At 50.1% G+C, this 26,961-nt stretch overlaps 1 protein-coding gene across 1 annotated transcript in view; it reads right to left on the bottom strand.

Annotated features, from left to right (window-relative positions):
* Window positions 1-1,587: 1,587 nt before the first annotated feature.
* Window positions 1,588-26,961, bottom strand: part of NAGLU (N-acetyl-alpha-glucosaminidase) — a 32,580-nt gene continuing 7,206 nt past the window's right edge. Inside the window, exons 3-6 of the mRNA XM_054993233.1 lie at window positions 11,467-11,613; window positions 9,583-9,668; window positions 7,643-7,899; window positions 1,588-5,070 (exon numbers count right to left, since the gene is read on the bottom strand). Coding sequence (XP_054849208.1) covers window positions 3,854-5,070; window positions 7,643-7,899; window positions 9,583-9,668; window positions 11,467-11,613 — 1,707 coding nt within the window. The 3' untranslated portion in view covers window positions 1,588-3,853. The remainder of the gene's footprint in view (window positions 5,071-7,642; window positions 7,900-9,582; window positions 9,669-11,466; window positions 11,614-26,961) is intronic.

The following is a 26,961-nucleotide window of genomic DNA, read 5'->3' as shown; positions in this document are numbered from 1 at the left end:
TTCCTGGCCATTATGGCTGCAAAGATAGGTTGGTAATACCTGGTGACATTTCACAAGCTTGCCACAGTTACCCAGAATTTTGATTGCACCCAGATTACTGCAAGGTTTGAATCCAGCAGCACCTTAAAGACCAACAAAATTTTAGGGTATAAGCTTTCCAGGATCAAAGCTCCCTTTGCCAGATATCTGATGAAGGGAACTTTGACTCTTAGAATCTGAAAATCTTGTTGATCTTTATGGAGCTACTGGACCCAAATCTTGCTCTTCTACTGCATACCAACACGGCTACCCACCAGAAACACCCAGATTACTGCAATGCACGCAGCTACCAATGCAGAGCGTATGGAAACTACAGTTAGTACAGAATGTGGCCAAGTTATTAATTAACGTGGTCTCAGAAAGTGATTATGTTTTGCCAGTGCTCTTAAAGACCTCCTCTGGTTGCCAGTTGTTTCCCCTCCAGGCACATTTCACAGTGCTGGTTTTGAGCTTAAAGAACATAAGGAGAGTCTTGCTGGATTGAGCCAATAAGGGCCAGATTTCCCACCATCCTGCTTTCCGTAGACACCACCAAATGCCTCCCAAAGCTGAAAAGCAGGGCAAGGCGATCAAAGCCTTTCTTGTAGTTTCTTCTAACTGGTATCCAGAGGTATACTGTCTCGGAACAAGGAAGACTATATTGCATTACATCTCTGCTGAGCTCCTCCCCCCTCTTGAAACCCCACTCCAGGCACTATTTCCAGATCTTCAGGAACTTCCTATGACAGAGCTGGCAACCCTAGAACAATCTCTGGTAGCAACCTTGTGTCAAACCATAGTTCCCGAGCAGGACTATAATACATAAAGCGAGGAGAAACAGTCTGTGACATATTAGCGCTGCAGGGTGGTCTGCCAACCATAACCATGATACAGGAACAGCCACCTCCTGTGAGGTCTAAACTTAGGGCTGTGGGCTAATCAGATATGGCTGGAGACAACTGAAAACAGCACTGGAACTTCATATAATTTTCCTTGTTCCTGCTAGGAAGGCAGATCTAATCCACATCCTGCTCTATTTCAAACCAGTTTAAATACTCATAATAGAGAAGGAACAGAAAAAGATATTCCGGGGGAAAGGGAGAACTGAGATGTTACCCCTTCTCTCAACAAAATATTTTGAATTGAGATGAGTAAACCATGAGCTTTAAGGGGATTTCATTCTCCCTAAAATCCAGTCAAAATTCATAAACAGAGAAAGAGATTGAGATTTTACACCCAAGAACATACAAAGCTGAGGCCCAGGTTCAAATCCCCATTTGGCCATGAAGTTCGCAGGGCGATCTTGGGCCAGCAGCTTTCCCCCTCTCAGCTTCACCTACCTCACAGGGTTGTTGTGAGACTAAAATTGTATGACCTCATACAGAACTCTGTATGCTGCCCCGAGTTCCCTGAAGGAAGGACAGGATTAAAATAATGCACTGGCCCCCTCCAAACAAAGTGGCTACCACTGTTTCAGATCCACAGCATCTTAATCAGAACCCCCTACCCAATCCATAAAGTCCCCCTTAACAAAGATACTACTGGAAAAAAATTCAGTGCAAAGTATATTCAAAATATACCATCCACGTGATTTTAAAAAACAGGATCCAGTTTTGTAAGAGAACTGAAGGGCAAACAGAATTTGCATATCAATGGCACAGCCCCCCGATTTATGTAGTACTGGAAAAGCTCACATACATACAAACATGAAACTGCCTTATACTGAAGCCTTGGTCCATTGAGGGCAATAGTGTCTTCGTGTTTGATGAACACTGGCACTTTACAGTGATACTGTAGGCTCCAACAACATTCCACAGGCACTTAAAACTGGCTGTGGAAACCCAAGTCTTATCATCACAGGGGCTAAGTGTATTCTCCACTCACATCAAAGTAATGCAGAAACCAGTAATCATCAACATCTTGAGAATTTCAGCTTTTTTTGTTTTCAGAAAGCAAGTTACTAGCCCTTAGGCTGTGAAGAAGTACAGACAATGTTTGGTTGCATTTCACAAGGGAGCCAAGTGCTGAGACAACTTTCCATAGGTTGGGGCTTACAAGAAGAATTAAGCACATATATGCAAATCGGCGTGTTTACAGGCCTCCATATTATTTTTGGGTTTTCAGAACATTCAGACAATGCAGAGTCCTTATTATGGCTCTCTTTTGCCACAAGAAGGCAGTTTTCCCCCAGATGCGTGGGGGTAAAGTGCAGACAAGTTGCCGCTGACTTATGGCGGCCCCTTAGGGCTTTCAAGGCCAGAGATGTTGGGGGGGGGGTGCCATTGCCTGCCTCTGCGTAATCACCCTGGACTTCCTCAGATATTAAACAAGAAAATAGACATTGTTATGAATGACACTGAGAAAAAGAGAGCTGTAAACTTACCACTTTGTTACTTGGGAGCAATAAGGCACAGGGAAAAGAGGAGGAAAACTCTGCCTGTGCAACAGAAATACTACCGGCATTATAGGAATACCTGACAAGATTCCCTGTATTTTTCCTTTTGTGCTAACAAGATGGAAAGGATAGTTTTGAGAGCCTGCACCTTCCCTCACCATTGAGAGAGACTCGGTTTTCTTCCTTTATTATCTGGATTGAAACCCTAAATCCCTATAAAGTAGATGTAGTAGAGAGTGCCCTCAAGTCATAGCTGACTTATGGCCACCCATGGTGGGGTTTTCATGGCAAGAGACTAACAGAGGTGGTTTGCCATTGGCTGCCTCTGCAACCCTGGTCTTTGTTGGAGGTCTCCCATCCAATTACTAACCAAGGCCAACCCGGCTTAGCTTCTGAAACCTGACGAGATCAGGCCCACCTGGACTATCCAGATCAGGGCCAATCCCTATAAAAGAAGCAAGGAAACACCCTCTGCAACACACAAGGCCTCTATAACCTCACCCAACCCTCTGCACTGACATTTTAGAATCACGCAAGCGTTAGCTGAGTCACTGCAGTGAAGCACCAGTTCGACTCTGAAGGGTCCATTGACCTTTTCCCTCCTCAACCAAACATCTCTGGCTCACTTTGGAAGGCTATCTTGGCAAAAAGGGGGGGTCTCCACACAACAGCTCAACTCCCTCTTCATGGGTGTGTGGGGGGGTGTCAAGTCAATCTCCTGGGCCAACAAATGAAGCCCAACAATCTTTAAAGCCCTGCAATCAGTGTGCTACCTTCTGCCACCAAAACTTTACAAGGCATGGGGGAGGAGAGGTTTCTAGTGCTTGGTCTCAAGCCCTTTAAAGGCCTTCTAAGCCCCTGACATGCTTGTTTGCATAAAACAGCAGGAGTAATCTGCTCTGCAGCACTTGTTGCAGTTTTCCAGCATCTGCTTAGGAGATGCGGTGGTGTGGATGGCACAAGGAAAACCGCAGAAGAAAAAAAGCTGGCATGTGGTCTTCGGCAGGTAACTTGTTCAGAAGGCCTTCCACCATTTTCCCATTCTGATTAAGGCAAAGGAGAGCCCACCTCCCACTCCCTGAGGTTAACCTGAGCAGGAATCCTAGAATAATTCAAACAAAAGTGTCTCTGAGCATGTGCCAAGACCCTGACAACAATCACCAAACACACCAACCAGCCTTTATAAATGAGGAACTAGGGATAAAGTGGTTCCAGGTCAAAGAGCACACATTTCCACAGGCTCGGTTTAGTCCTGGAGATCTCTCTCGGCCAATCAGCAACCACCTTCCTTTCTGCAGTTCCAGTTACATTTGGATCGTGTATTCAGAACAGTCATCCAAGCCATGCAGATTCAGGTCTGGCTTGGAGCTTAAGCACAAAACAAGTTCTGGGTTGATGGTCCCCAAAGCTGAATTGTCTCTCCCCATAACAAGTCTTCCTTCATGCAGCCCCCAAATGTCCACGCTTCATGGCAGAAGGGTAATACTTGAGAAATATCTTCTGGGCTATCTCCAGGGTGTTACCAGTGGGCCTGGCTGGGTACCGTTTCCCGTTGTAGATAAACCCCCTCTCAACCTGGAAAACAGCTTGGTTGAATTGGTTCTGGTGGAAGGGCATGCCTGCGTTGAGGCACTCCACCAGGGTGGAGACAAAGAGACTCCAGCGCACCCCATAATAGTCCAACACCAGCCCTCCTAGCTGCTTGTTGGCATAGTCCAAGATATTGCCAAGTGGTCCCCAGAGCGTCAGCTGGTTGCGTGCATTGAGGTCATACAGTTCTGCCTCTCTGTCGCTGGTGGCCATTGAACGGGCGGACTCCAGCCACTGCCCCAACAAAAACCGCTCATCGCTGGCTAGGAGGCTGTCCAGTTCTGGAAGGAGGTCATAGACCAGCACTCCACCGGTTGTTAGCAGGCGAGAGAGTGCTTGGCCCTGGAACGCCTGCTTGATGTCTAGGTAATAGTCACTCACCAGCTGCTGCATGGCCTGACGGGCCACATCCACCAAGTCATAGCAGAAAGTGCTGCTGGCGGCCAGCTCTCCGGTTGAACTCTGCAACAGCCGCCAGGCTTCATAGACAGCGCTTTGGTTGTACCACAGCTCTGTATTCATCCGCAAGGAAGGACGGCGCACAAGGGGGCTGTGGTTGTGGTTGATGCAAACCCCTGAACAGTTGTAGACACTCTGGAGCAGCAATTGCCAGGCAGCCATCGCCTTGGCATTCCTGACACCATAACGCTGCACAGCGTACTCAGTCACCCATTGCTGAAGGTCCACTGGCTCCTTGCACCAGCCCAGATCAGTCATGAGCTCGTACATTATGTCGTTCTGCCCAGTGCCCTCAGGAGTCAGGCCAATGCCCACCATGGTGGAGTTGAGGAACTCCCTGGCCAGAAAAGGGCCTCGGTTGATGCTCTCCACAGTGCCAAAAAGACCATGGTTCCCACCAAAGTTGTGAAGCATACACCAGATAAAAGGCTGTCCGTAGAAGGATTCTGTCCAAGGATACACGGGCTTGGATTCAGCAAAAAGGTCTAGCACCACCATCCGGCCAAGAGGCACACCCTGCAGGAGCGCTCGGACTTGGGCTGGCTGCCAAAAATCAGGCTGATGTTGGAAAAGCCAGCCTTGCATCAACCACATGGCTCCAGGGTCAGCTGCAGGGAGAGAGAACAGGAATTACTTCCCTTTACAAACCTGGAATGAAGAGCATTCGGAAGCTGCAGTTAGCGTAGAATGCTGTAGTTAGACTGCTGGTTGGAGTCAACTACCAGGAGCATGTGACCCTACCAATATTACAACCACTACACTGACAGCCAATCTGCTCCCAGCTGCCACTACACTGGCAGCCGATCTGAGCCCAGTTCAAGGTGTTGGTTTTCACCTTTAAAGATCTATGTGGCTTGAGATCAGGGTGTTTGAAGGACTGTTTTCTTCCATACGTTCTAGCCCTCGAGTTAAGATCACAGGGAGAGGGCCTCCTGACTGTCTTATCAGTCAAAGAAGCTCAGTTGGTAGGTACACGAGAGAGGGCCTTTTCGGTGGCAGCTCCACAATTATGGAACAACCTCTGCAGGAAAGTGTGCCTGGCCCCCTCACTCTTGATCTTTAGGAGGCTGCTGAAGACAGAACTGCATTCAATTAATTTTACTATTTATTAATAGTTCTATATAGTAAAGTTTTTATGTATTTTTATGTTTGCTGTAAGCTGCCTTGAGTGCCATAAAATAGAAAGGTGGCTAGCAAACATTTTAAATAAATAAATGAAATAAAATAATGTATTTTAACTCCAGTACTCTTTCATGGTCTGCACATAGTCTGCAATTTCAGTTAAAACAACCAAACAGTCATGGCTTGGTTTCTTGTTGCAAGGAGATCTGGGAAGTTTATTTCTTGCTTGCAAATTATCTGCTAGACCAATTCCAAAGATTTCCTGAAATGGAAAGATGGGAGCAGCAATCCAAGAAGACAATATGGTAGAGTGGGTGGACTTGGAATGGGCAGATCTGGGTCCAAGAAATAAAGTGGGTGGTTCATTTCTCAGCCTAACCTGCCTCACCAGAGTGTTGAGAGACTAAAACAGGATAACATAGCATATGCTGCCTTAAATGCCTTGAAGAAAAGATGGGATGCAATGTAATTATTTTTATAAATAATAGTTCTAAAAGTGTAGCTGTCATCTTGCTTTAGGACCAAGGAAAGCCAAAACCAGAGACAAGTTTGCCGTACCACCATTATCATCAGGATTGCATTCATTCCCATTGTTCTTTTGTTACACGATACAGAAGTGGAATTTAATTCAGCACCTTGACAATCTATGCAATGCTAAACAAGCAGTTTTCCAGAAAAACAAGCTTTAAAATTTGTGGTCAGTGCCTGATGGAGTCTCCAAAAAAGGGGATTGGGCAGCATGAAGATTATATACGCAAACCACTTTTAGTGCTACATAGACAAAAACAAGCAGGGGACATTTGAGGACTTGGGGCAGGGGATCTTATCTCCTTCCAGTGGTCCTCCTTCTCCTCATTATCTTCAATTTTCCTCCTTCCTCCCACTCACAGCCTCTGCAGCTTCCCCCCTCTGCAGCTTCCCCCCCTTCCTTGCTTCCTTCCCTCCTTCTAGACCTATTACCCCCTTTTGCTCTGTTTTTCTTTTCTCTCTCCCTTCTACTCTTTGCTGCCTCCCTTCTTGTCTTTTCCGCCTGCCCACTCCTTCTACTCCCTCCCACACTGAGTCTCTTTATACAAGACATCTCAGCGAGTATTCATCAAGTGTACGGAGATGCCGAAAAGCCTACTTTAAAAAAACAGAGTCAGGGGAGATCCTTCCTCAGAAGGTTTGTTAATTTCATCTTCACCTCCCCCAAGGCCCTGTCAATGTCACCTTTCTAGTTTAAAACTGTGTGGGATGGCAACTAGAGGGCAGCGAGAAATGGAAATGGGCTGGAGCTGCCTTCCAGAACCGGACTTGGACCTGGAGATGTTATAATGGGCTGAAGTTTCCCTTCTGGCCTTTCACAGCCCCTTTCCCACAGCTCCAGTGTATAGCAAAGCCTTTGCCCTGTTGCCGGCTCTGTCTTTTTAAATTACCCTTCCTGGTTAACATTGCATTTCCTGACACGTGTTCTTCAAGTCTCAGATGTCTTGTGCAGAGAGACTCACAGTTTCAAAGTAAAAAAACGTAGCAGCCATTTTGAATTACTTTGGCATTCACAGTTGCCTAGGCCATCCAAATGACAGGTGAGATCCTGTAAGGTAATCTTGTAAAATCTAAGAATTTTAAAAATCCCTGTTTGTTTTACCCTCTCCTATTCTTTAAATTTAAGACTGCTCCTAGTCTCATTGTATAGATTTTTTGATCCAAATTCTGGGACCAGGTTCCAAATTAGATGTATAGATAAAATCATAAACTTAGCAGGCGAGGGTTTAGAGCCTCATGTACCTTCTGACTCCTAAAATATGCAGGAAAAGATAGATTATAATCTGCTTCACTTGTATAATTTACGCACAATGCAGGATTTAATTTACCTTGATGACGTAGAATTATAACATAAAGCTGCACACACACACAGAGCCCTTTTAAAGATATTAGCCCACAATCTGAAAACCTCCAGAGAGAGACACCCTTAGTTCACCATCACCCCACCTACATATATACTTAGATTTCCCAAGGGTACAGACAAGATATCACTGAAGACAAGAGGAAGGAGTAGCAACTGGTACATCATACCTCCAGCCATAGAGCGAAAGACAGCTGCGCTGACCCTGGACAGGTAAGCAGGCTCTGACGAGAGTGGACGCATCTCATTGAAAGTGTCAGCACTGTAAACATGGTCTGTTCCAAACTCCTTGATCAGTTCTTTTAGGAAGAGCGTCCCAATGACCTGGAACATGGGATCTTCAGGTGACAGGAGGTAGGTGCATGAGCAGGCACAGTCAAAGTGACTCCAGCTCCCCAGGCGTGTCGCATTGATTCGGGGGAAAACCCTGCAACGTACAAATGAAATTCAGAAAGGAGTAGCTAATGGCTGTTTCATATGTACTCTGTCGTTGGTGCAGTGCAGTAAAGTGACTGCTTCTGCCAGAGTGCTTAGAATCAACACTGGAAGAAAAAAACTCCAAAAGGTTGGAGATGGAAAGACAGAGGATTATTCACCCCCGTTATTCAACTTCCTGCATATCTCTGTCATCTTATTCCAATTGTATCCCTTCCTTTGCAGAGATTATTTCTTTATTGTCTTCATTTATACCCTGCCTTTCTCTCTAACAGGGACTCAAAACAGCTTATATTGTTCGCCTCATCTCCATTCTATCCTCACAACAACCCCATGAGGTAGGTTAGGCTGAGCGTGTGTGACTGGCCCAAGATTATCTAGCAGGATTCTATGAAAGAGTGGGAATGGTCTAACCGCCATACCACGCTGGCTCTCTGGTTAGCTACCTGGAAGCCATGCCCTGTAACCTAGAAAGCATACCCTGCTTCCAGATGCAGCCGACATGGCTACAGAAACTTAGGGTTCAATGCCACTTTATTTTTAATTTTTTTTTTTTACAGATTTAGTGGCCAAGATTGATTTATCAGAGAGGGGAATCATTTTGTGGATAGAGAAAGGAGGAAGGGCTTGGAACTTTTTCTTCCTTTCTCTTTTCTCTCTGCAAGAAGTCATGCCTCAGCTGCTTTTTTCCAGCAAGAAAGTAGCAGGAGAGGCAAGGGTTGAAGCTTCCCTCTCCCTCCCCATGCCATTCCTCTTCCTGATAAAGCAGCCCTGGCAGCTGATAGGGCTGATTCACTTGATACCAAGTCCCCCAAGTAGACTTTCAGCAGATGTGTTCTGGGGAGTTCCCAGGTGGCCACCTGATTCCCAGGTGTGAGTGAGCCCCATTCAGGTTAGGACTGTGGCACGTGAGGAGGTGGTTTAGCCTCCCCCTGACTCCAGCTGCGTTTTCCTGACTTGAAACAGCCCCCAGGGAACCACTACTTGCCCACTGGGGAAATCTGCATGTACTGATGGCTACACATAGGTTTCCCCAATGGGGCAAACAGCTGTTCTCTTGGACCATTTCAATTTGGCAAAACAAAATGGGGGGGGGATGAAGCCCCTTCGTGGACTATGGCCCCGAATCAGGCCCGTGCGCTCTTGAGATCTGAGTTCCTAGCATGGCACTCCAGGTCTGACTCAAAGGCCTTGTGGTGGCATGAACTTTTAATCATGTGGACAAGGAACCGAAATGTGCTGCTGCGCCCCCAGCACTAAGGGAAAACAACGCACCACCTGCGCTCACAACTGCTGTCTTCCATGTTACTGAACCCAGCCAGCTCTTTCACTCCATCTCACCCAGGTCTCCTGTTTACTACAGCTTGTGTCCCACATGGCTTTTGTACCTGCAGGTCCCATGAGTCTCAGGCTGGCTGAGTGGCCAAAGGGGAAGCCTCCTTCCTTTTTCACCAGCAGCAAAGCTGGATGGAGCCAACCTCCTAGTTCTACCACCACAGGCTGTAAAACACAGACAAATCTCTGACCAGCGTCTCCACTCCCCAGAGTGCTTAACACTTCCTTTTAGCTGTGGCTCCTCTCTTTCTTGGAGCACCCCGAGGACTCTAAATAGCTTCTCCCACACCCCAACCATACCCTTTCCACCAGCCACAGTTAAAACATGGGCAAGACCTGCCTTAAAATGCCATGGGGGATGTGTCCAGAGAAGGCAGGCAGCACCGTCAACATTCCCAGGGAACGCATTCTCTCCAGGATCCTATACTGGGAAGGCAAAAAGAGCAGGATGGGATAGCGCAAAGGGGCCCATTGGGGGAATGTGTATTGTACCCCCCTTCTCCTTAGTAGCCCCTCACAAAAGACATGTCTGCCTCCACTTAGTACTTATCTATCTAGTACATTTTATCCTGCCCTCCCTTCAAGGTGCTCAGAGCAGCGTATATGTCTCTCCCTTCTTCACAACTACCCAGTGAGGTAGATTTGACTGAGTTTAGCAAGCTTCCACGGCAAAGTAAGGAATTGAATCCGGGTCTCCCAGATCCTAGTCCTACACTCTAACCACCAACGCCCACAACAAGCACTGAATTTCATCTGAGTACATTTATCCTGCTTTTCCTCCATCATGGGGCCAGAAAGAGGCTTATGAAAATGCAGTTCACAAAAATACAACTTAAAATGGGAGAAAAAGAGGCTGGCAGTGAGATGGGATGGATTTAGGAGCAGTACCACTTGGACATTGGCCTGGGCTCATTCAAAACTATCAACCGCTCCTGATATTTTTTCAGAATGCTGAAAGAAGAAGCTGGCCCCTTTTTGCTTCAGAACCTCTCACAGACCAAAGAGGAAACTATGCTCAGATATGGTTGTTGTGGATTTTCCGGGCTGTATCGCCGTGGTCTTGGCATTGTAGTTCCTGACGTTTCACCAGCAGCTGTGACTGGCATCTTCAGAGGTGTAGCACCAAAAGACAGAGATCTCTCAGTGTCACAGTGTGGAAAAGATGTTGGCAGGTAATTTATATCTACTCAGGAAGGTGGGGTTGGGCTGAGTCATCCTGTAAGAGTTTCCCAGGGTGTGAAATGCTAATGAAGGGAGGCTTCACTGTATCCTGAGGAGGTTCTTTTGCATATGGACTGGTGCTTGATATGTTAATCTTCTCTGCAGGGCTATTGTAGGGTACAGAGTATTTTGTTAGCCTGGTGTTTTTCAGGACTGGAAACCATGCTCTATTCATTCTTAAAGTCTCTTCTTTCCTTCGACAATACAATGCTCAGATATACTTTAAAGTGTTCCATCATTCTCAGAGCAAAATTACTTTTACAGTTGTGAATCCTGTTGAGAACTGCTATGGTTGAAAAGCAGGACACCAATATAACCTGCAAAGAAATAAACAAACAAATACTTGGGAGGGGGGGGCAGAAAAAGGCATGAGACTGAGAACAGCAGCTCTGCCTCTTAGCTTACCTAGTCAGTTTGTGATGGAGCAAGATTTGTATCTGGAAGTCACTCTCCAGGCCAGATTAGCCATAGTGATGGCAGCCATGTTTATCTCTTTGTGTGACTGCCTCATTTGTTCAGGTATAAAGCATGAGGTAAAAAAAGGCAGTGGGGATATTTTTAACATCAAAAAAGCATGAGTGAGTAGGGGGACTAGAACTCTCCCTGTTCTCTGGCCTAAGTCACCTTATGAACTTTTCAGCCAGTCCAGCTCATTTTCAGTGTTTGAAGCAGGATGAGAGACAAGCCTCCGAGGGAACAGAGTACAGACAGGGCAACTCTGCTTGCCTGTGTACTCTTCGGACATTAAGATCAGACCCAATCAAACTTCTTAAGTTAGCAACGAAGATGGCTACTGTGATTATATCTATTCTGGCCTTTAGCTAGTATACGAGTCCAACTCTTCCCAATGTAAAGTTAGGTGAGGTAGTGGAGGGTATTTATATGACTACAGATTGAGGTAAACAGAAGTAAAAAAACATGAGTTCATGGAGAAGCAGGAGGAAAAGTTCTCTAAGATGTCACTGCTGTAGTCCAGCATCACGACTGAGCCAAGCCCAGGTACCTGCAAATAGAGCTGCTTCAGGTGCCAGGAGAGAGGTAGTGGCCCTGCCCAGGTGTGCAGGTTCCCCATGCGGTTCCAAGCAAGGAAGGCTGGGCCAGTGAAATACTCATTGATTTCTGACTGGTTCAGTCCCAGAGACAAATACACCTGGAGGGAAAGAGAGGGACATTTATTTAGATATTTGTACCTTGCTTTTCTCTGCAAAGAGGACCCCCAAAGTGGTTTGCAACATCCTTCTCCCATCCTCCATTTCATCCTCACAACAACCACCCTGTGAGAGAGGTTAGGGTGACAGAGAATGACTTGACAAAGGTAACCCAAGCAAGGTTCCATGACAGAGTAGGGATTCAAACTTCAGTCCACCAAATTTCAGTCTGATTCTCTACACCACACTGTATAAGGAAGAAAAGGCCTCAGCACATACTAAATGGCCAAAGTTAACAGTTGTGCAGAGGCAGGGCTTTTTTTTCTGGGAAAAGAGGTGGTGGAACTCAGTGGGTTGCCCGTGGAGAAAATGATCACATGGCTGTTGGCCCTGCCCCCTGATCTCCAGACAGAGGGGCATTTAGATTGCCCTTGGAGGGCAATCTAAACGCCCCTCTGTCTGGAGATCAGGGGGCGGGGCCACCAGCCATGTGACCATTTTCAAGAGGTTCCGGAAATCCGTTCCACCACATTCCTGCTGAAAAAAAGCCCTGCGCAGAGGACTCATGTCAACCCTCACTGTAGATTGGGGGAGGAGGGGAACACACTATGCAGGAAATTCAGCAGCAAATGTAAGAAGTGCACTAAACCATTTGGGAGGTTAAAAATAAGGTTTAGAGCAGGAGCAACTCATCAAGTCTGCATTTTTGTTACAGTTTTGTTTTTTGTTTAGATAAACTGTTACCAGAACTGCTCTTTATTATAATGGGGAATTAGCTATAGCAGTCTGTAACTTAATATTAAGCGCGGATCATAACCTATGTATACGGAGGTCCCGATCCCAGACACTCTAGTGAAAAAGAGGCAGACAACAAATAAATTCCAAACACGTGTATTTAGTGTGGCGTAAGCCTAACTTGCACAATCATACAAGGAACACACAAGATCTAGGAAATACAGAGTAGGAAATACAGAGACGTTCGCATTAGCTGGTTCCCAACGATGATAGGGGGGATACTCACTTATCCTGGAGCGAAGCAGAGACACAGCAGCGAGGGGGGGTGGTCCAATGCCAGCACTGGAACCACAGACGGACAGCAAGGAAGTCTGGATAGGATGGCACGCGCCTGGCTGGGACAGGACGGGAATGGCACGAGCACCATGCGGTCTGAGAGGCCGGCTTAAATACCCCAAAACGTACCCTGGGGCTGGTGCTGTACTTGGTGGTTCTCACAGTTTAAAACAAAGGGTCTAATGGGCTACTTTGGTAATCAGATTGTGATAAGTGACACCTCAGGAAGAGGGGACAAAAGAGGGAGGGGGAAATCCAAGTGGGCTGAAAGGATGTTCCAGCGGACAGGGCTTGTCCTGATGTCATCAGCTTCTGGAATGCGGAGGTTTCTTTGAGATGCATTCTCTAAGTGCTTGGGATGGTCGGCACTTAGTTCTTCTCCGGGGCGGCTCCTAAGATATGCAGAGCGGGGCGAGGGGCTCTCGCTGCGGACGTGGTGTGCCCGCTTCGCCGAAATGGCTTCCCAAAGCCGTCTTCTTCCCAGGGTCTTCTGGCTGCCTGAGAACATGGATGCCGGCTGGGCATAGCTGGGGCTGGATAGCAGGCTGCCCGGTAGCGAGGGCAAGCTCGGGGGCCGGCTCGCGGGAGGCTCCAGGCGGGAACTGACCAGGGAGCGCCTAGCCAGGCTCGCTGGAGGTTTCCCCGGCGGGCGCCCGGCTGCTAGCAGCGGCTTGGGCCCATATGAGGCAGGCTTCCATGGAGGCAGGGGGAACAACACTTTAAAACACAGTCCAAGGCAAAGAACAGGCACGGTCCGTGGTAGATGGCACTGCAGGCACGGGGCACACAGTCCAAATGCACACTGGGAAATCCAGATACAGGTCAGGGCAGGGTTGCCCAGAAAGAGAGTCCTTTGTGCAGTTATCCAAACATGGAGTCAGTAAACTACACAGTCTATAGCAGCAGCAGGGTAATTGACACGCAGGCAGGAAACTGACACGTGTATTAACACACACACGTGTAAAGCAGTCTTTGGTGTAGCAGTAAAACAGCAATGCAGGAAACTTTAACACAGTCCATGGCAGGCTTTAAAGCAGGGGAGGGGGCCTACTTGGCAACAATTCCCCCCCTCGGAGACCCCGTGACGTCAGGCGCGCGGGTCTCCGAACTTGACTTCAAAGGCGAGGTGGTCGGCAATGTCCGGTGGTCGAGCTTCGAGCGAAGAAGGAGTGGGAAGGGGAGGGGGAGGAGGCGTCACTCAAAAATTTAGTTTGGAGAACCACCTAACCGAATAAGTGCAATTTAGATCAGCCAATGGGCTGCAGGTCTCTGGGTCCACACCAGGGGGTGTGCTAAGTGCAATCGTCAGAATAAATAGCAATAATTCATAGGTAATAGCAATTCATAGTGATATAGGCAGCAATGAGCAATTCATGCATATAAACAGCAATAATTCATATTTGTGTACATTGATCAATTCATACATGGGAATACTTCATACGTAATTCATGATGGGTTAAAAGCACTAAAAACCAGGAGCAATTCATATACATGGATTAATTCATAGGCATAGGATTAAAAGCAAAGACAATTCATGGATACAATTCATGAATGTAAGAATAAAAGCAGGCTATTTCATAGGAGGTTAAAACAAAGCTCATAGGCGAGGGAACAACTCATGTAAGGTGAAAAGTGCAAGTGAGGCATAGACCAATTCATAGAGGGTGGAGCAATTCATAGATGGTTAAAATCATAAATACATAGATATATATATATATATATGATAAAAGCAATAGACCAGGAAGTTAAAACCAATTCATAGATAAAAGCAGCAATGATAAAAGCAAGTGCGAGGAAATAATTCATGAGGGGTAAGCGGCGGAAGGGCTCATAGGGGACAGAAAAATAAACTTTGCAATTAAAAGACCATTTCATACAGTCAAATTAAAACCAAATTCATAAAATGATAAATAGGCTAGAATTACCTCGGCGGAGGGAGTCAGGTTAAAAAGGCAATTCAAAAGGTTAAAATCAAATTCATAGGGATAAAGTTAATAGGGGGTGATAAAAGGGTCCCAGTTCATGGGAAGATCATGGGCGCACTTGCAGTAAATAGAGGGAGGGACTAGTTCGGGACTAAATTCATGGGAGTAAAATTCATAAAAGCAATGGCAGGAAATTCATAAAACAATAGAGCTACAAAGATCACAGACGGCTCAGTCCGCAGTACAGCTGCTGGACTGGGTTGCATATTTACAAGAACAAGCAAGCTTAGTCCATGTGCTCCAAAGCACACTTCCACCCCCCCTTGCTATCTGCGTCAATCCGCAGGGCAGGGTCGGCAGGCGGCGAGAAGGGCTCCAGGCACACAGTTCTAGTCCTCGTGGAGGTAGGGCCGCTGGCGGTCGTTCGTAGGCAGGCCGTGGGCTGGGAGGCAGAGAAACACGTCCCCCCCTAGTCCACAAGAGGGCCTCGGAGCGGCGTCCGGCAGCAGAGCGTCCATGGGGCCGGTGCAGAGTTCTTACACATAAATGCACAAGCATAGTTCGTAATCACACAAGCAACAAAATAAACAAGGGCTAAAAACGGGGCGCCAAGAACAACCACTAAGGCAGAAGGAGGTCGGGGTTATAGTGATCCAAGCGGTAAGACAGCTGGAGTTGCTGGAGCTGTCGGCGGCTCCAACAGCCCAAATAAAGTAGTGAGGCACACAACAAAACTTGGAAAGCCAAAATAACAACGATCGGGTGCAAAGCCAAATTGTAAATTCCAGTGGCAGTGGGGCTCCAGCCAAAGAGGGTCTCCCACCACGAATGCTCGCCGGTGGTCTTAATCCGCTGGACAAGATCCAAAATCTCCTTTCCGTTGTGGGACACAACCAAAGCAGTAGTATCCCCGTCCCTCTGGATGCTCTGGAGGGTGCGGTGGAGCTGGGGGTGGGTCAGGAGCTCGTGGATTAATTCCAGACCGATGCCAAGGGAGATGGGCTTCACATAGCGATAGATGGAGGGTGCCACCAGGATCTCTTCTTGGGTCCAGACCGGTACCGTGTAGGTGAAGTCGCAGGCTGCCACCGAAGACAGGTTGCAGAAGCAGCGGTTGACTCCCGGGATCACGGGCTTGAGCTGGAACGAGTTCAGGATCACAAAATCGCAGGCCGTTCGCACGCAGGCACATCCTTTCCCAAGGTAGACCACGGCGGAGCTGTTCTCCCGGATGACCTCAAAAGAGCACTCGTTGAGGGCGTCGACTTGCGGGGCTACACAGGGGTGATGCGGTGCAAAGGCTTGGTCCTGGCAAATGAAGCCGGTCTGGTCTCGATGCTGGCACCCTCGGAGGCTGACGAGCTGCCATCCGGTCGGGGTGAAGCGGGCCCAATGGTCGGGGTGGCGGGCGTAGAGGACTTCGGTGTCGCTGACTTGGAGTCCCAGAGGCACGACTGGATACGCATGGAATGACTCGTGCGCACTGGCCGTTAATAAAAATAGTTTAAGTTCCTGGGTGGTCGGTGAGAATGAGGAATTTACAAGAGACCACCAGGATTCAAGCTCCAGTTCAATGGGTGACAATTTGGGCATAATCAATCTTTTAATTTCCAGGGGCAAATGCCCGTCTGTGGCTTGCCGAATTAGCCCCATGGCCACAGCCTGATTTAATTGTTGGGCTTGCATACATGTCATGGCTATTGACACGTTGCGTTCAAAAGACTGTGTTCCTTTGAGCAGCAGAGAAAAATCTCTTTCAATTTGACTCTCCCAGTTAACTAAAATGGAGCTGATCTCGTGTTGCCCATTTGAAATGGAATTTAGGGACTGCACCACCGGTTTACCTAAGTCAGAGATGCTAGTCGTGACATGGGCAAACTTATTAGCGAGAGTCTCAATATTGACCGAATCCATGATTGCTAAGCCTCCGGCTGCAGGAGCAGTCCAGTCGGCAATGCTTCGTCTGGCACGCGAGAGAGAGGGGGAGGGATCGATCCACAGTTGTAGCCATGCATTCCAACCCTTGCTACCGGCCTCCAGATAGGGAGCGCACTGCGGCAGCCTCTGGGTTATATTTAGCTCAGCTAAGTCTATGCGGATCTCTTTTAAAGACATTTGCGGGCGGACTAGAACTCTCTCTCGAATGTCAGTTTTCAAAACATGGGAGCCCACTATATGCGTGCCGCCTTGGCTTAATTGTTCATTGCTAGTAATCAAAGGGTCAATTTGGATGGTGTGGGTCTCCTGGGTCTGGATCAGCAGGGAATAATTGCCTGGTTCGTGAGTCAAGTTTACAAAGAGCAGCCCAAGCCGGTGAAATTTCTCTACTAGGGGCTTGGTTTGGCATTCGGGCGTCTGTTGAACCAGTATCCAATCGGGTGGGCCGTGTTTGTCTAGGTCTTCCTCCTTTACAATCCAGGTCAGGTTCTCCCAGCGTTCTATAGCAAAGGAGAGAACTGTGCCTGAAGGGGGCGTGATAGTGACAGATGCAGACTCAGTGGCAGTAGTGCCTAGTAGGATGGTCATTCTAAAGGGGTCTCCTGCCTTCCATACTGCGGCCGACACTAAAATAACTTCGCAGTATGGTCCGAAAGCCTCAGTGACAAATGGCGAGGTTTCGAAGTTGGCAGGGGTGGTATATTTGTCTACCACCGGGACTGCGGTGGGGGCTGGCCTTATACGGGGAAGAAACATACAAGGAATCGGAGCGAGTGGTGAAACTGTATCGGTAGGCGAGTAGCACACTAGCTCTTGGCACATGGTTTTCACTCCCACACATAGAATAACAAGCTCTGGGGGTCGGATCCACTGCTCTTCACAACTGCGGAAGTTTGTGCGATCCGTGGGGGTGGTCATATTGCTCTGCTGCACAACCTTGCAGACCATCATTTCATTCCCTGCCAGGGTATTGATACATCTCCAGTGGGGGTAGGGCATTAATTTGGACGGGCGTCCCTCTGTTAGGGTGCCTGCCAGCACGAGCAAACACAGAGTAGCCAGGTGCCTCATCTCCTGGCCTTCCTTTCCTTTCTGTAGTGAAAATATCCTGGGGAGACCTGCGGATATAAGTACAGGTTCCCTGAGTTTATTGCAGCAAAAATAAATGAAGTGAAGTGGGGAAAAGGAGGGCGTATTTCTGCCAGCACTGTATGTTAAGCGGGGTTCGAACGAGAAGTCCCGGAGCACTAAGCGAGCCTTCCAGCTTGTTGCTCTGGGGGACTCCTGTGCGGAGGTTTCTTTCTAAAGCATGTATATTTCAAGGGGGAACGTCTTTGCGTCGAGCAAGGGTCGGCTGTGCGTTAGGCGGGATTATGCAAACTCGCCCCAGGGGTCCCTGGGTGCCTAGACTATGTGGCCTTCAGGTGCCCCTTGCTCGGTGGCGGGCTATTTTTATTTTGCGGGCTGAGAGCTATCGGTCCGGCTTGGCCTGGCCTTGCCGCCTCAAAACGAAAAAAACCTAGAGAGCGGTTTCCAACAACTATAAGGGTTGCTGCAGACGGGGGCCCTTGTTTTAATTTTTCAAAAATAGGCCCTCGTCATATGTTTGCAGGACAACCAATTTTTGGAGGGACTCCCTCGGGAGGCCCCGTTTTCTGGTTTAAAAAAGGATACACTGAGCAAGAAAAATACACTGAGCAAAAAAAAAAAAAGAAAAATACACGGAGCATGAAGCATATGGGTGTGGGGTACTTTCGGGGAGCCTTCACTTGGGAGGCCTGGCAGGGCTTCACTATAACTTCAATATGTCTCCCCCCCTTCTTTTCCCTTATACGCTACGGGCAAGGGAAAAGATTACATTGGACGTGGCGGGCAGTTGCTGGCGGAAAGGGCCGAAGTGGAGCCGAAGGTGCTCGGCAGCGTTTATCGAAAAGCGGCGGAGGCGGCCGAGATCTGCCGGCGCCACTGTGTCTGGGTTGTTCGGGGGTCATCTTGGCGCGGGGGATCCTGGCTATGTAAATGAGGCACGCTGCCCCTTGTGCGTGGCGAACGCACCTCAATAACACATTCCAGGGGTAACATATTTACAAAATACTGGCGGGTCTTTTACCTTTGCACTAAAGCGTACTAGATGGTGGCGCCGTATAGCAACTCACCATGACGAATATGAACATTAGTAAAAGAGGGATGTTGGGTCTTCGGGGGGTCCTTTTCCAGGGGAGGCACGGCCCTCAAAGCCAAAGCCGACCATCATGCGAAAGCGTGGGTCTGGCAGGTGAGACCCCGAATCTACGTAGATGCGGGATCTTCACCAGCACGGCGGGTGATATATTTTCGAATACAGGGATCACCTTTTTTGGTGGTTCCACTATGTTCGAAAGAATGTATGCACCTTTGGGCTAAAGCCTCTCCAACCACTTTCACACACAGCAACTCTCTTTTGCCTGTGCAATTTTTTCCCGAACATGCGGCTTACAATCCAATTAAGAATCACTCTCGGTGGTGGTCCTATTTGGCTTTGGTTGCCGTGTCTTCCCCAAGGGTCCCAACTGTGGGGCCCGCCTAATAAAGTTAAAGAATAGAACTGGAAAAACTTTTGACATTCACACCTATATCTACATATTCTACTGTTTCTTTTATACTAAAGCTACAAAGGTCTGGTCTAAGGGGACACAGGGTATCTCTGGCCCAGGGTGAAGGGATATCTGGCGGATCACTGGGCAGAGGGGGGCTGGGCAGGTGGCGGCTCCCCCAGGGTCATACACAGGAGGGGCGGATTGGAGCGGCTTCCCTTTCCATTCTTTTAACTGAGAGGCGTGAAAGTATTTTAGCCAAGTGCCTCCTGTCTTTCTCTGGATAGCTACCTGATAGACGGCTGGGGAGACTCTTTTCGTGATGGGGACTGGGCCTTGCCATTTGGCTGCTAGTGAATGCGCCTTTTGCGAGAACTTCCTGTACAGAACGAGCTGTCCTTCCTCCCACTGCCTGGGGTTCCTGACCCATCCTAATTTGCGGTCCATATCTTTCTGAGCGGTGCCCAATTTCTGGGCCACTTGCATGTGGACGGCGTGTATGGATGAGAGCAGATCCTGGACCCAAGCGTCATTAATCACTACGGGCTGCATATCGGAAGGGAGCTGCGTATCTAGCCAGAAGGCTTCCGGGAGCTGCATTCTTCACCCTGTCATTACCATATGGGGTGTGAGCCCGTGAACTGCGGTGGTGCCTCTGATGGCCATTAGGATTATGGGGAGTTTTTCATCCCAGTCTCTCCCGGAGGAGCGAACCATTTTGCGGAGAGCCTCCTTGAGGGTCCGGTTGGTTCTTTCTATGGCGCCCGAAGCTTGAGGGTGGCCGGCTATGTGGAAAAGCCTTGCAAAGCTCCTGTGTGACTTCTCCGATGAAGTGTGAGCCTAAATCGGAGTCCATGACTCTCACGATGCCCCATCTTGAAAAGACATTGTGGTGGCTGCATTGTTGCGCTTACAAGGAAATGCTTCGACCCATTTGCTAAAGGGGTCTATGACAGTGAGACAGTAGCGATTGCCGCGAGGAGTGGGGGGAAGGGGGCCGATAAAGTCAATTTGTATGCGAGCCCATGGTCCGTCAATTCTCTGATGCTGGAGGGGAGCTCTAGGTCCGGTGGGGTCTGCATTGACCATAGCGCAGGACAGACAGTTGTCTACCCATTGCGCTACTTCAGTGCGCATGCCAGGCCACCATCCAACCTCTTTTACCCTTTCCAGAGTCAGGTCCTTGCCTCGGTGTCCCTGCTCGTGGACAAACTGAATTAAGTCAGCCCTAACTTCCAATGGCACTACCCAGTGGCGTTCGCCGGCTGTATCTACTGCCCAAACTATGCCTTCCTCTTCTCGGATCATTAGTCTTCCTGTCTGATCTCTTCCTGTGGTTAGGAGGTCAGCTACTTCTGGGTCAGATAGCTGTAGTTGTGCTAGGTCTAGTGTCCCTGCGGTTCCCTGAGCCTGGCTGCGGGCTTGTGCCCGGGTGGTGACAGGGTGTAGGGGACAATCGGTGGCTGGTTCCGATAGGGGAGCATTTTCAGTGGCGGCTGCCTTGGCTGCGAGGTCTGCCTGGTCATTCCAATAAGCGGTCTCTGAATTTGTCTTCTGGTGTCCCTTGACATGGGTAACCTGCGTTGGGCCTGAGCGGGACTGAAGGAGTGCTGCTACTTGCTGCCATAGCTGTAGGTGAGCTACGGGTTTCCCATCACTAGCTCTCCACCCCTGATTCTGCCACACCGGGAGCCAGACTGTGGCGGCTTTGGCCGTCCAATCCGAGTCTGTGTAAATGGCAAGTGGGCTTTCTGGGGGCTCAAACTCAAGCACTGCCAGAAGCGCTTGCACCTCAGCCGCTTGGCTGGAATGGGGGCGGGCTGGACCTTTGAGAGTATAGGCGTCGCTCACTCGCACGGCGCCGTAGTCTGTCCGAGGGGAGCCTCCAACGTGAAAGGAGGAGCCGTCACAGAACCAGCATGTGAAGCCGTTCTGTCGGGCTTCCTCTAGCGGGACTCCCCAAGTGACTGGCCAGACAACCTGCGGTGGCGGGTCCAGGGGGCACTCGTGCTCGGTCCCGGTTACTAACAGGCCATAGGGGGCTGGTGGCTCAGTGGTTTCCTTTTTGAACTCTACTCCGCGGTTGACCAGGGCCAGGGTCCACTGTGCTATGCGGGCGTTTGAGACTTGTCCATCTTGTATCTTGCCAGACAGAATATATTTGAGGGGCGTGTGAGCCGTTTGAACTATTGTGCGTGAACCTCCTATGATAAACTCCCAATGGGTCAGACTCCAAACTAGAGCAAGGCAAGTCTTTTCGCATGGGCTGAACTTGGCCTCTACTGGGGTTAGGTTGCGAGAGGCATAGGCTACTACCCTAGCGGTTCCCGCTTGCTGCTGGGTGAGCGTGGCTCCTATGCTCTTGTCTGACACTGCTAACTGAATAAAGAACGGCTGGGTGTCATCTGGATGGGCTAGGGCCGGGGCTGCGGCCAGACTGCGCTTCAGCTCGGCTAAGGCTGTCTGTTGCTCCGGTCCCCACTCCCAGGGAGTGTTCTTCTTGAGGAGAGCATAAAGGGGGCGAGCTTTGTCTGCAAAGGACTCGATGAAGTCTCGGGAGAAGTTAAAAGTTCCTAGAAGGGCTCTGAGGGAGGGGACATCGGTGGGTGCAGGCAGCTTGGAAATGACCTCCATTCTCTGGGCGTCCGGGGTGCGACCCTCGGGTCCCAGGGTCAGACCCAGGTACTTGACGCTGGTCTGAACCAATTGGGCCTTTTCCCTGCTTGCCTTGAACCCAGTCTCGCGGAGGAGTTCCAGGACTTCCCTGGTGATTTGGCGGGCTAATTCTTCCGTGGGGGCGTGGACTAAAATGTCATCCACGTAGCTCAGTATGTGGGGCCTCGAGGAGGGTTGGAGGCGTTCCCACATCTGAACTACATAGGCATGACAAATACTGGGGCTGGAGTGGAATCCCTGGGGTGTCCGTTTGAATGCGTATTGCTGGCCGCGGAAAGTGAACGCGAACTTGTACCAGCAAGACTCATGCAACCGGATGGAGTGGAAAGCGTTGGCCAGGTCTATGACCGAGTAGAACCGGGACCCAGCGGCAATGGCCGTCAGGATCTCATTGTACTTGGCCACAACCGGGGCAACTGGAGGGGTGGTGGCATTCAGGGCACGGAAGTCGACCGTCATTCTCCAAGTCACTCCATCTGCTTTTAGAACTGGCCACAATGGGGCGTTGCAGATGGACTGCATCGGGAGTATGACGTCCCACTCAAGGAGTCCTTCTATAGTCTTGGCTATCCCTGCCTCAGCTTCCGCTGGGTACTTGTACTGTCGTTGGGGAGGGGGGTCCTTTCCTTCAATCAGGACGCAGGCGCCCTTCACTATCCCACACTCGGCCTTGTCTGTCACCCACACTTCGGGAAAGTCCTGAGCCCAGGGGTCTCCTGTAATGGGGGCGAGAGGAAGGGGGGCCTTAAGGGCTGCGCATCGATGGACTGCATTGACGAAGTCTGGGCCTCCTGGGATGCGCCACAGGAGCCCGTTCGCTAAGTCAATGGTCAGTCCCTCGGCACGAAAAAAATGGCATGCCCAAAAGTCCATCATCTTCTCCCCGGTTTGCGCATGCCGAAATCCGGGTGGCCAGGTTCCCAACGGAGAGGGGGATATCCTGCCAGACCGGGGATTCCTGCATGCCGCCTCCAAAACCGGCGAGCTGCATGGTGGTGGGGGTCTGAGTTCCCGTAGTGACTAAGGTGGGCCGGAGTATATTAAGTGAAGCTCCGGTATCTATGAGGAGAGTGGCAGGCTTCTTCTTTTCCCCGGGAGTCCCGATCCCTGCCTTCACTGTCGGTCTCCCCCATGTGTCCGGCTTTAGTTTGGCAACTATGCCCACGGAGGGAGACTGGGACTCGGGGCAACCCTATTCTGATCCTGCGCCCTGGTCGGTGGAAGCGGCGCTTCCTCTAAAGGGGTTGTTGGGGCTCGGACGTTCCCGGACCGCAGCTATCGGGGGACTCGAGAAGGGAGGGTCTGGCGGTAAAGGGGGCGCCGACGGGGGTACTGGGGGCTGCTGCTGGTCTTCCCATTCCATGATCGCCTTCATTAGAACGGACGTGGGCTTTCCATCGAATAGCTCCATGTTCGCTCCAATGTTTTTGAGGCGCATCCATAGTTCCCAACGGAGGGGGTCCCTGGACTGGGGCGTGCTGCCGCGGTCCCGGTATCCCTCGTGGTCGCCCTGCGATGCTCCCCAAGCGTTAGACTGATCTGGAGGCGGGTAGACCTGATGATTGTACGGGTGTGATGCTCGCGAGTGAGAAGGGGCTAAGGGCGCATCCTGTGATCGGGGCTCGTGGGGTCCCTGCTGGGAGGAGGAACTGTAACTCGGGGTGGGCGCAAAGGAAACTCCCGGGCGGTAGTCCCTTGGTCCTCTTCCCCGGTTAAAGCTACTGCTCCTTCCCCTCAGGATCCCTCCCCTTGCCTCCGGGTACGGGCTGCGTCCCTGCGGTCGGTACTGAGAGTGGGGGCCATGATTGGCATAGGTGACTGCACTTATCGGCTCGCTCTCCTTTCTACGAGAGGCCGGGGACTTCACATGGCGGATGGCGCCGGTCTCTCGCAACAGGCCAGCAATGCTCCTGATGCGGGATTCCAGCTCTCCCCATGTAATGCTCCCGGGCTCTACTCCTGCTAGGGCTAGGCGAGTGGTGCTGTTGAGTCCATCTATAACTGCCCTCCTAAATTCTAAGTCGTCGAAGTCCGGCATGTCGCTCAAGTCTAAATCTACCTCGTCTGCTAGTTCGGCTAGGAGTTGCTTTCTGGCTAAATATGCCTCTGGATCTTCTCCGGGTTTTTGAGACTCTGCAATATACAGGGCCTTTAAACTCTTGGTGGGCCATAGGAATGCGCACAACTCTTTCATGGCACCATACTGACTGCGAGTGGCTAGTCTCCGGTTAGAAATATATGCGTTAAGAGAGGTGACTATTTCGGGGCTGGCACAATGGCGAGCCAGCTGAGCTACATCGGAGCCACTGGCGGAGGGCTGGGACATGGTCACGTGTGCAAACCATTGTATAGCTGAGTCTCGGTTCAGGGGTCCCATTCGGTCCGCTATGGCTTGGAGCTCATCAGGCCTCCAATTGCGGGTTTCCTTAATGACCCGGTCTGTCTTCCTGCCATCCTCGTCTGTGGTGACAATTTCTTTGGTAACTATCGGATGGAGGGGCTGTGGAGCTTCCTCGGGCTGGGGCGAAGGAGGTGACCAACTGTCGGTACTACCTTCGGGGAGGGCCAAGAGGGCTGCGGGATGCACGGCGGAGATTACGGCCTGCTGCATCCCCAGGTGCTGCTTTAGGGCCTCTAGCTCCCTCTTGCAGGCGGAGTGGTCCGCAGAAGCTACCTTGGAGTGATTGTGCTCTGCCATGAACTGGGCGGCATGGGTTAGCTTAGCGATTCTTTCCTGTCCCTCGATTACTGCATGCTCAGCCATATCGGCACGAGCGGAGGCCGCTTCAGCCTTGTGCTGGGCGTCCTGAAGGGCAGTGGTTAATCCTTGTTTTTCCAATATGAAATTGACGCGTTCAGCGCGCCACTCAACTGCCTTTTCCTCATGGTCTCTCTCCTGTTCGGTTAGCTTAGTCCTGAGAGTCTGGATTTCTAGACGCAAGGCGTCCTGCTCTCGTTCTGACCTCTCCTCTAGCTCCTCCTGCGCTGAGTGCAACTTACTAATTAGGGACACGCTGTCCTGCAGGGCGGTGAAAAGTGCCCAGGCTCCATATCTATCTTTCTTGCTAGACCTAGGTTTCTCCTTGTCACAGAAGTCCTGGAAGGCGCTTCTAACTACCTGGAGTGGGTCGGGTCCCTTGAAGGAACCGGCTTCCCAGGGGCAATCTCCCTTCTTCACTAGCCACTTCTCCAGGCGGGGCACGGTGGGGTTTGCCCGGTACATTTTTACTTTCGTTTAAGGCTGACCTTGGGGGAGGTTAAAGAGTAGATCAGCGACACCAGGGGTGGGGCGATTAAAGCTGCTCAAGGGTTTTAACAACTTCTTCCTCTCTATGTCCCTTTTGGGAGGTTTATCCTTCCCTCAGGTCCTCAAGGGCTTTTACCAGGGGGTTTTAAGGTTCTACTTTTAGGTTCAAAGGGTATTTTTAAGGGTCCTACACTCGGTTCTCCTCCACCGGGGGAGAAGGAAAAAAAAAAATTCCTATTCCCGTTTTAAGCTTGCCTACAAGCCACGGGACCAGGAAAAGTTTACTGGCTCAGAGGGTGCTCTCAAGCTCTCTAAGCCCAAGAACAAAAAAGCTCAGTGCTTCCAAGCCTCTGCTCAGAAGCTAAAGCTCAGGGGTCTCCCACGCCTATGCTCGGAAAACCAAAGCTCAGGGGTCTCCCAAGCCTATGCGCTCAGAAAACCAGGAATGCTCCCAAGCCTCTGCTCAGAAGCTGCAACTAAGGGGTCTCCTAAGCCTCTGCTCAGGCAACCAGAAATGCTCCCAAGCCTCTGCTCAGAAGCTACAAATGCTCTCAAGCTCTCTGCCCAAGAACTGTACTCAAAGTGTCCCCAGGCCTCGTGCTCGGAGACAAACGGTTAAACTGTCTCCAAGCCTCGACCAAAAGACTAAATGCGCTCAAGGACTGCCTCTGCAAGTCCCCAAGCAAAAGTGCCCAGGAGTAAAACTACGGTACTCCCAAGCGGAAAAAGCGCTCAAGAGTTCAAACAACTCCCAAGCAAAAATGCGCCCACGAGTCTGACTTAAAACTCGCAAGCGGAAAGGTGCCCAAGAGTCTACCTTAAAACTCTTAAGCACGGTGCGGCCGGCTGCCGCGGGGCTTCAGGAACCTGGCTTCAGATTCCCAAAGCTAAACTGACCAAATGGACTAACGATCCCTTCACGTTTCCTCCGGAGCGGGGATTGAAGCCTAAGTGCTGGCAGGAACGGGGTTTGGACGGACTTAGGAGAGACGGGGGAGGGCGGAAGAGAGTTTTATATGTGCTGCTTCAGAATGTATATATGCGTATATATCTAGAGCCTACTTCTGGGATCCCACCCACATAGACGCGTTTAGGCGGCCCGGAAAGTGGCCAGGAACTTCACCAGTTCAGAGGTCCTCACCCACAGTACACCGGTTATAACGGCTGGAGGGCCTCGCGGTGCACCACAAAAGGCAAGTAGTCCAAAGCTGGCTGAAGGAGGAAATGGGGAAAAGCCAACCCACAAGATAGAAATGCTCGCTAGAGCCACACACACTCACACTTTTTAATTCCCTGAGCTAAATTGCACTCTTTACACAGAGGTCTGGAAAATTTTCCTCTAAGTCAGTTCGCCGAAAACACGCGTGTCGACTCACGTGCATTCACACGAACCGGGTTATGCCCGCATTCTCCACCAGTAAACTGTTACCAGAACTGCTCTTTATTATAATGGGGAATTAGCTATAGCAGTCTGTAACTTAATATTAAGCGCGGATCATAACCTATGTATACGGAGGTCCCGATCCCAGACACTCTAGTGAAAAAGAGGCAGACAACAAATAAATTCCAAACACGTGTATTTAGTGTGGCGTAAGCCTAACTTGCACAATCATACAAGGAACACACAAGATCTAGGAAATACAGAGTAGGAAATACAGAGACGTTCGCATTAGCTGGTTCCCAACGATGATAGGGGGGATACTCACTTATCCTGGAGCGAAGCAGAGACACAGCAGCGAGGGGGGGTGGTCCAATGCCAGCACTGGAACCACAGACGGACAGCAAGGAAGTCTGGATAGGATGGCACGCGCCTGGCTGGGACAGGACGGGAATGGCACGAGCACCATGCGGTCTGAGAGGCCGGCTTAAATACCCCAAAACGTACCCTGGGGCTGGTGCTGTACTTGGTGGTTCTCACAG

Source organism: Eublepharis macularius, chromosome 12, assembly GCF_028583425.1.
Source record: "Eublepharis macularius isolate TG4126 chromosome 12, MPM_Emac_v1.0, whole genome shotgun sequence".
In the NCBI taxonomy this organism is placed as follows: Eukaryota; Metazoa; Chordata; class Lepidosauria; order Squamata; family Eublepharidae; genus Eublepharis; species Eublepharis macularius.
The sequence above is the reverse complement of the archived record's forward strand: the minus strand, read 5'-3'. Positions and strand labels throughout refer to the sequence as shown.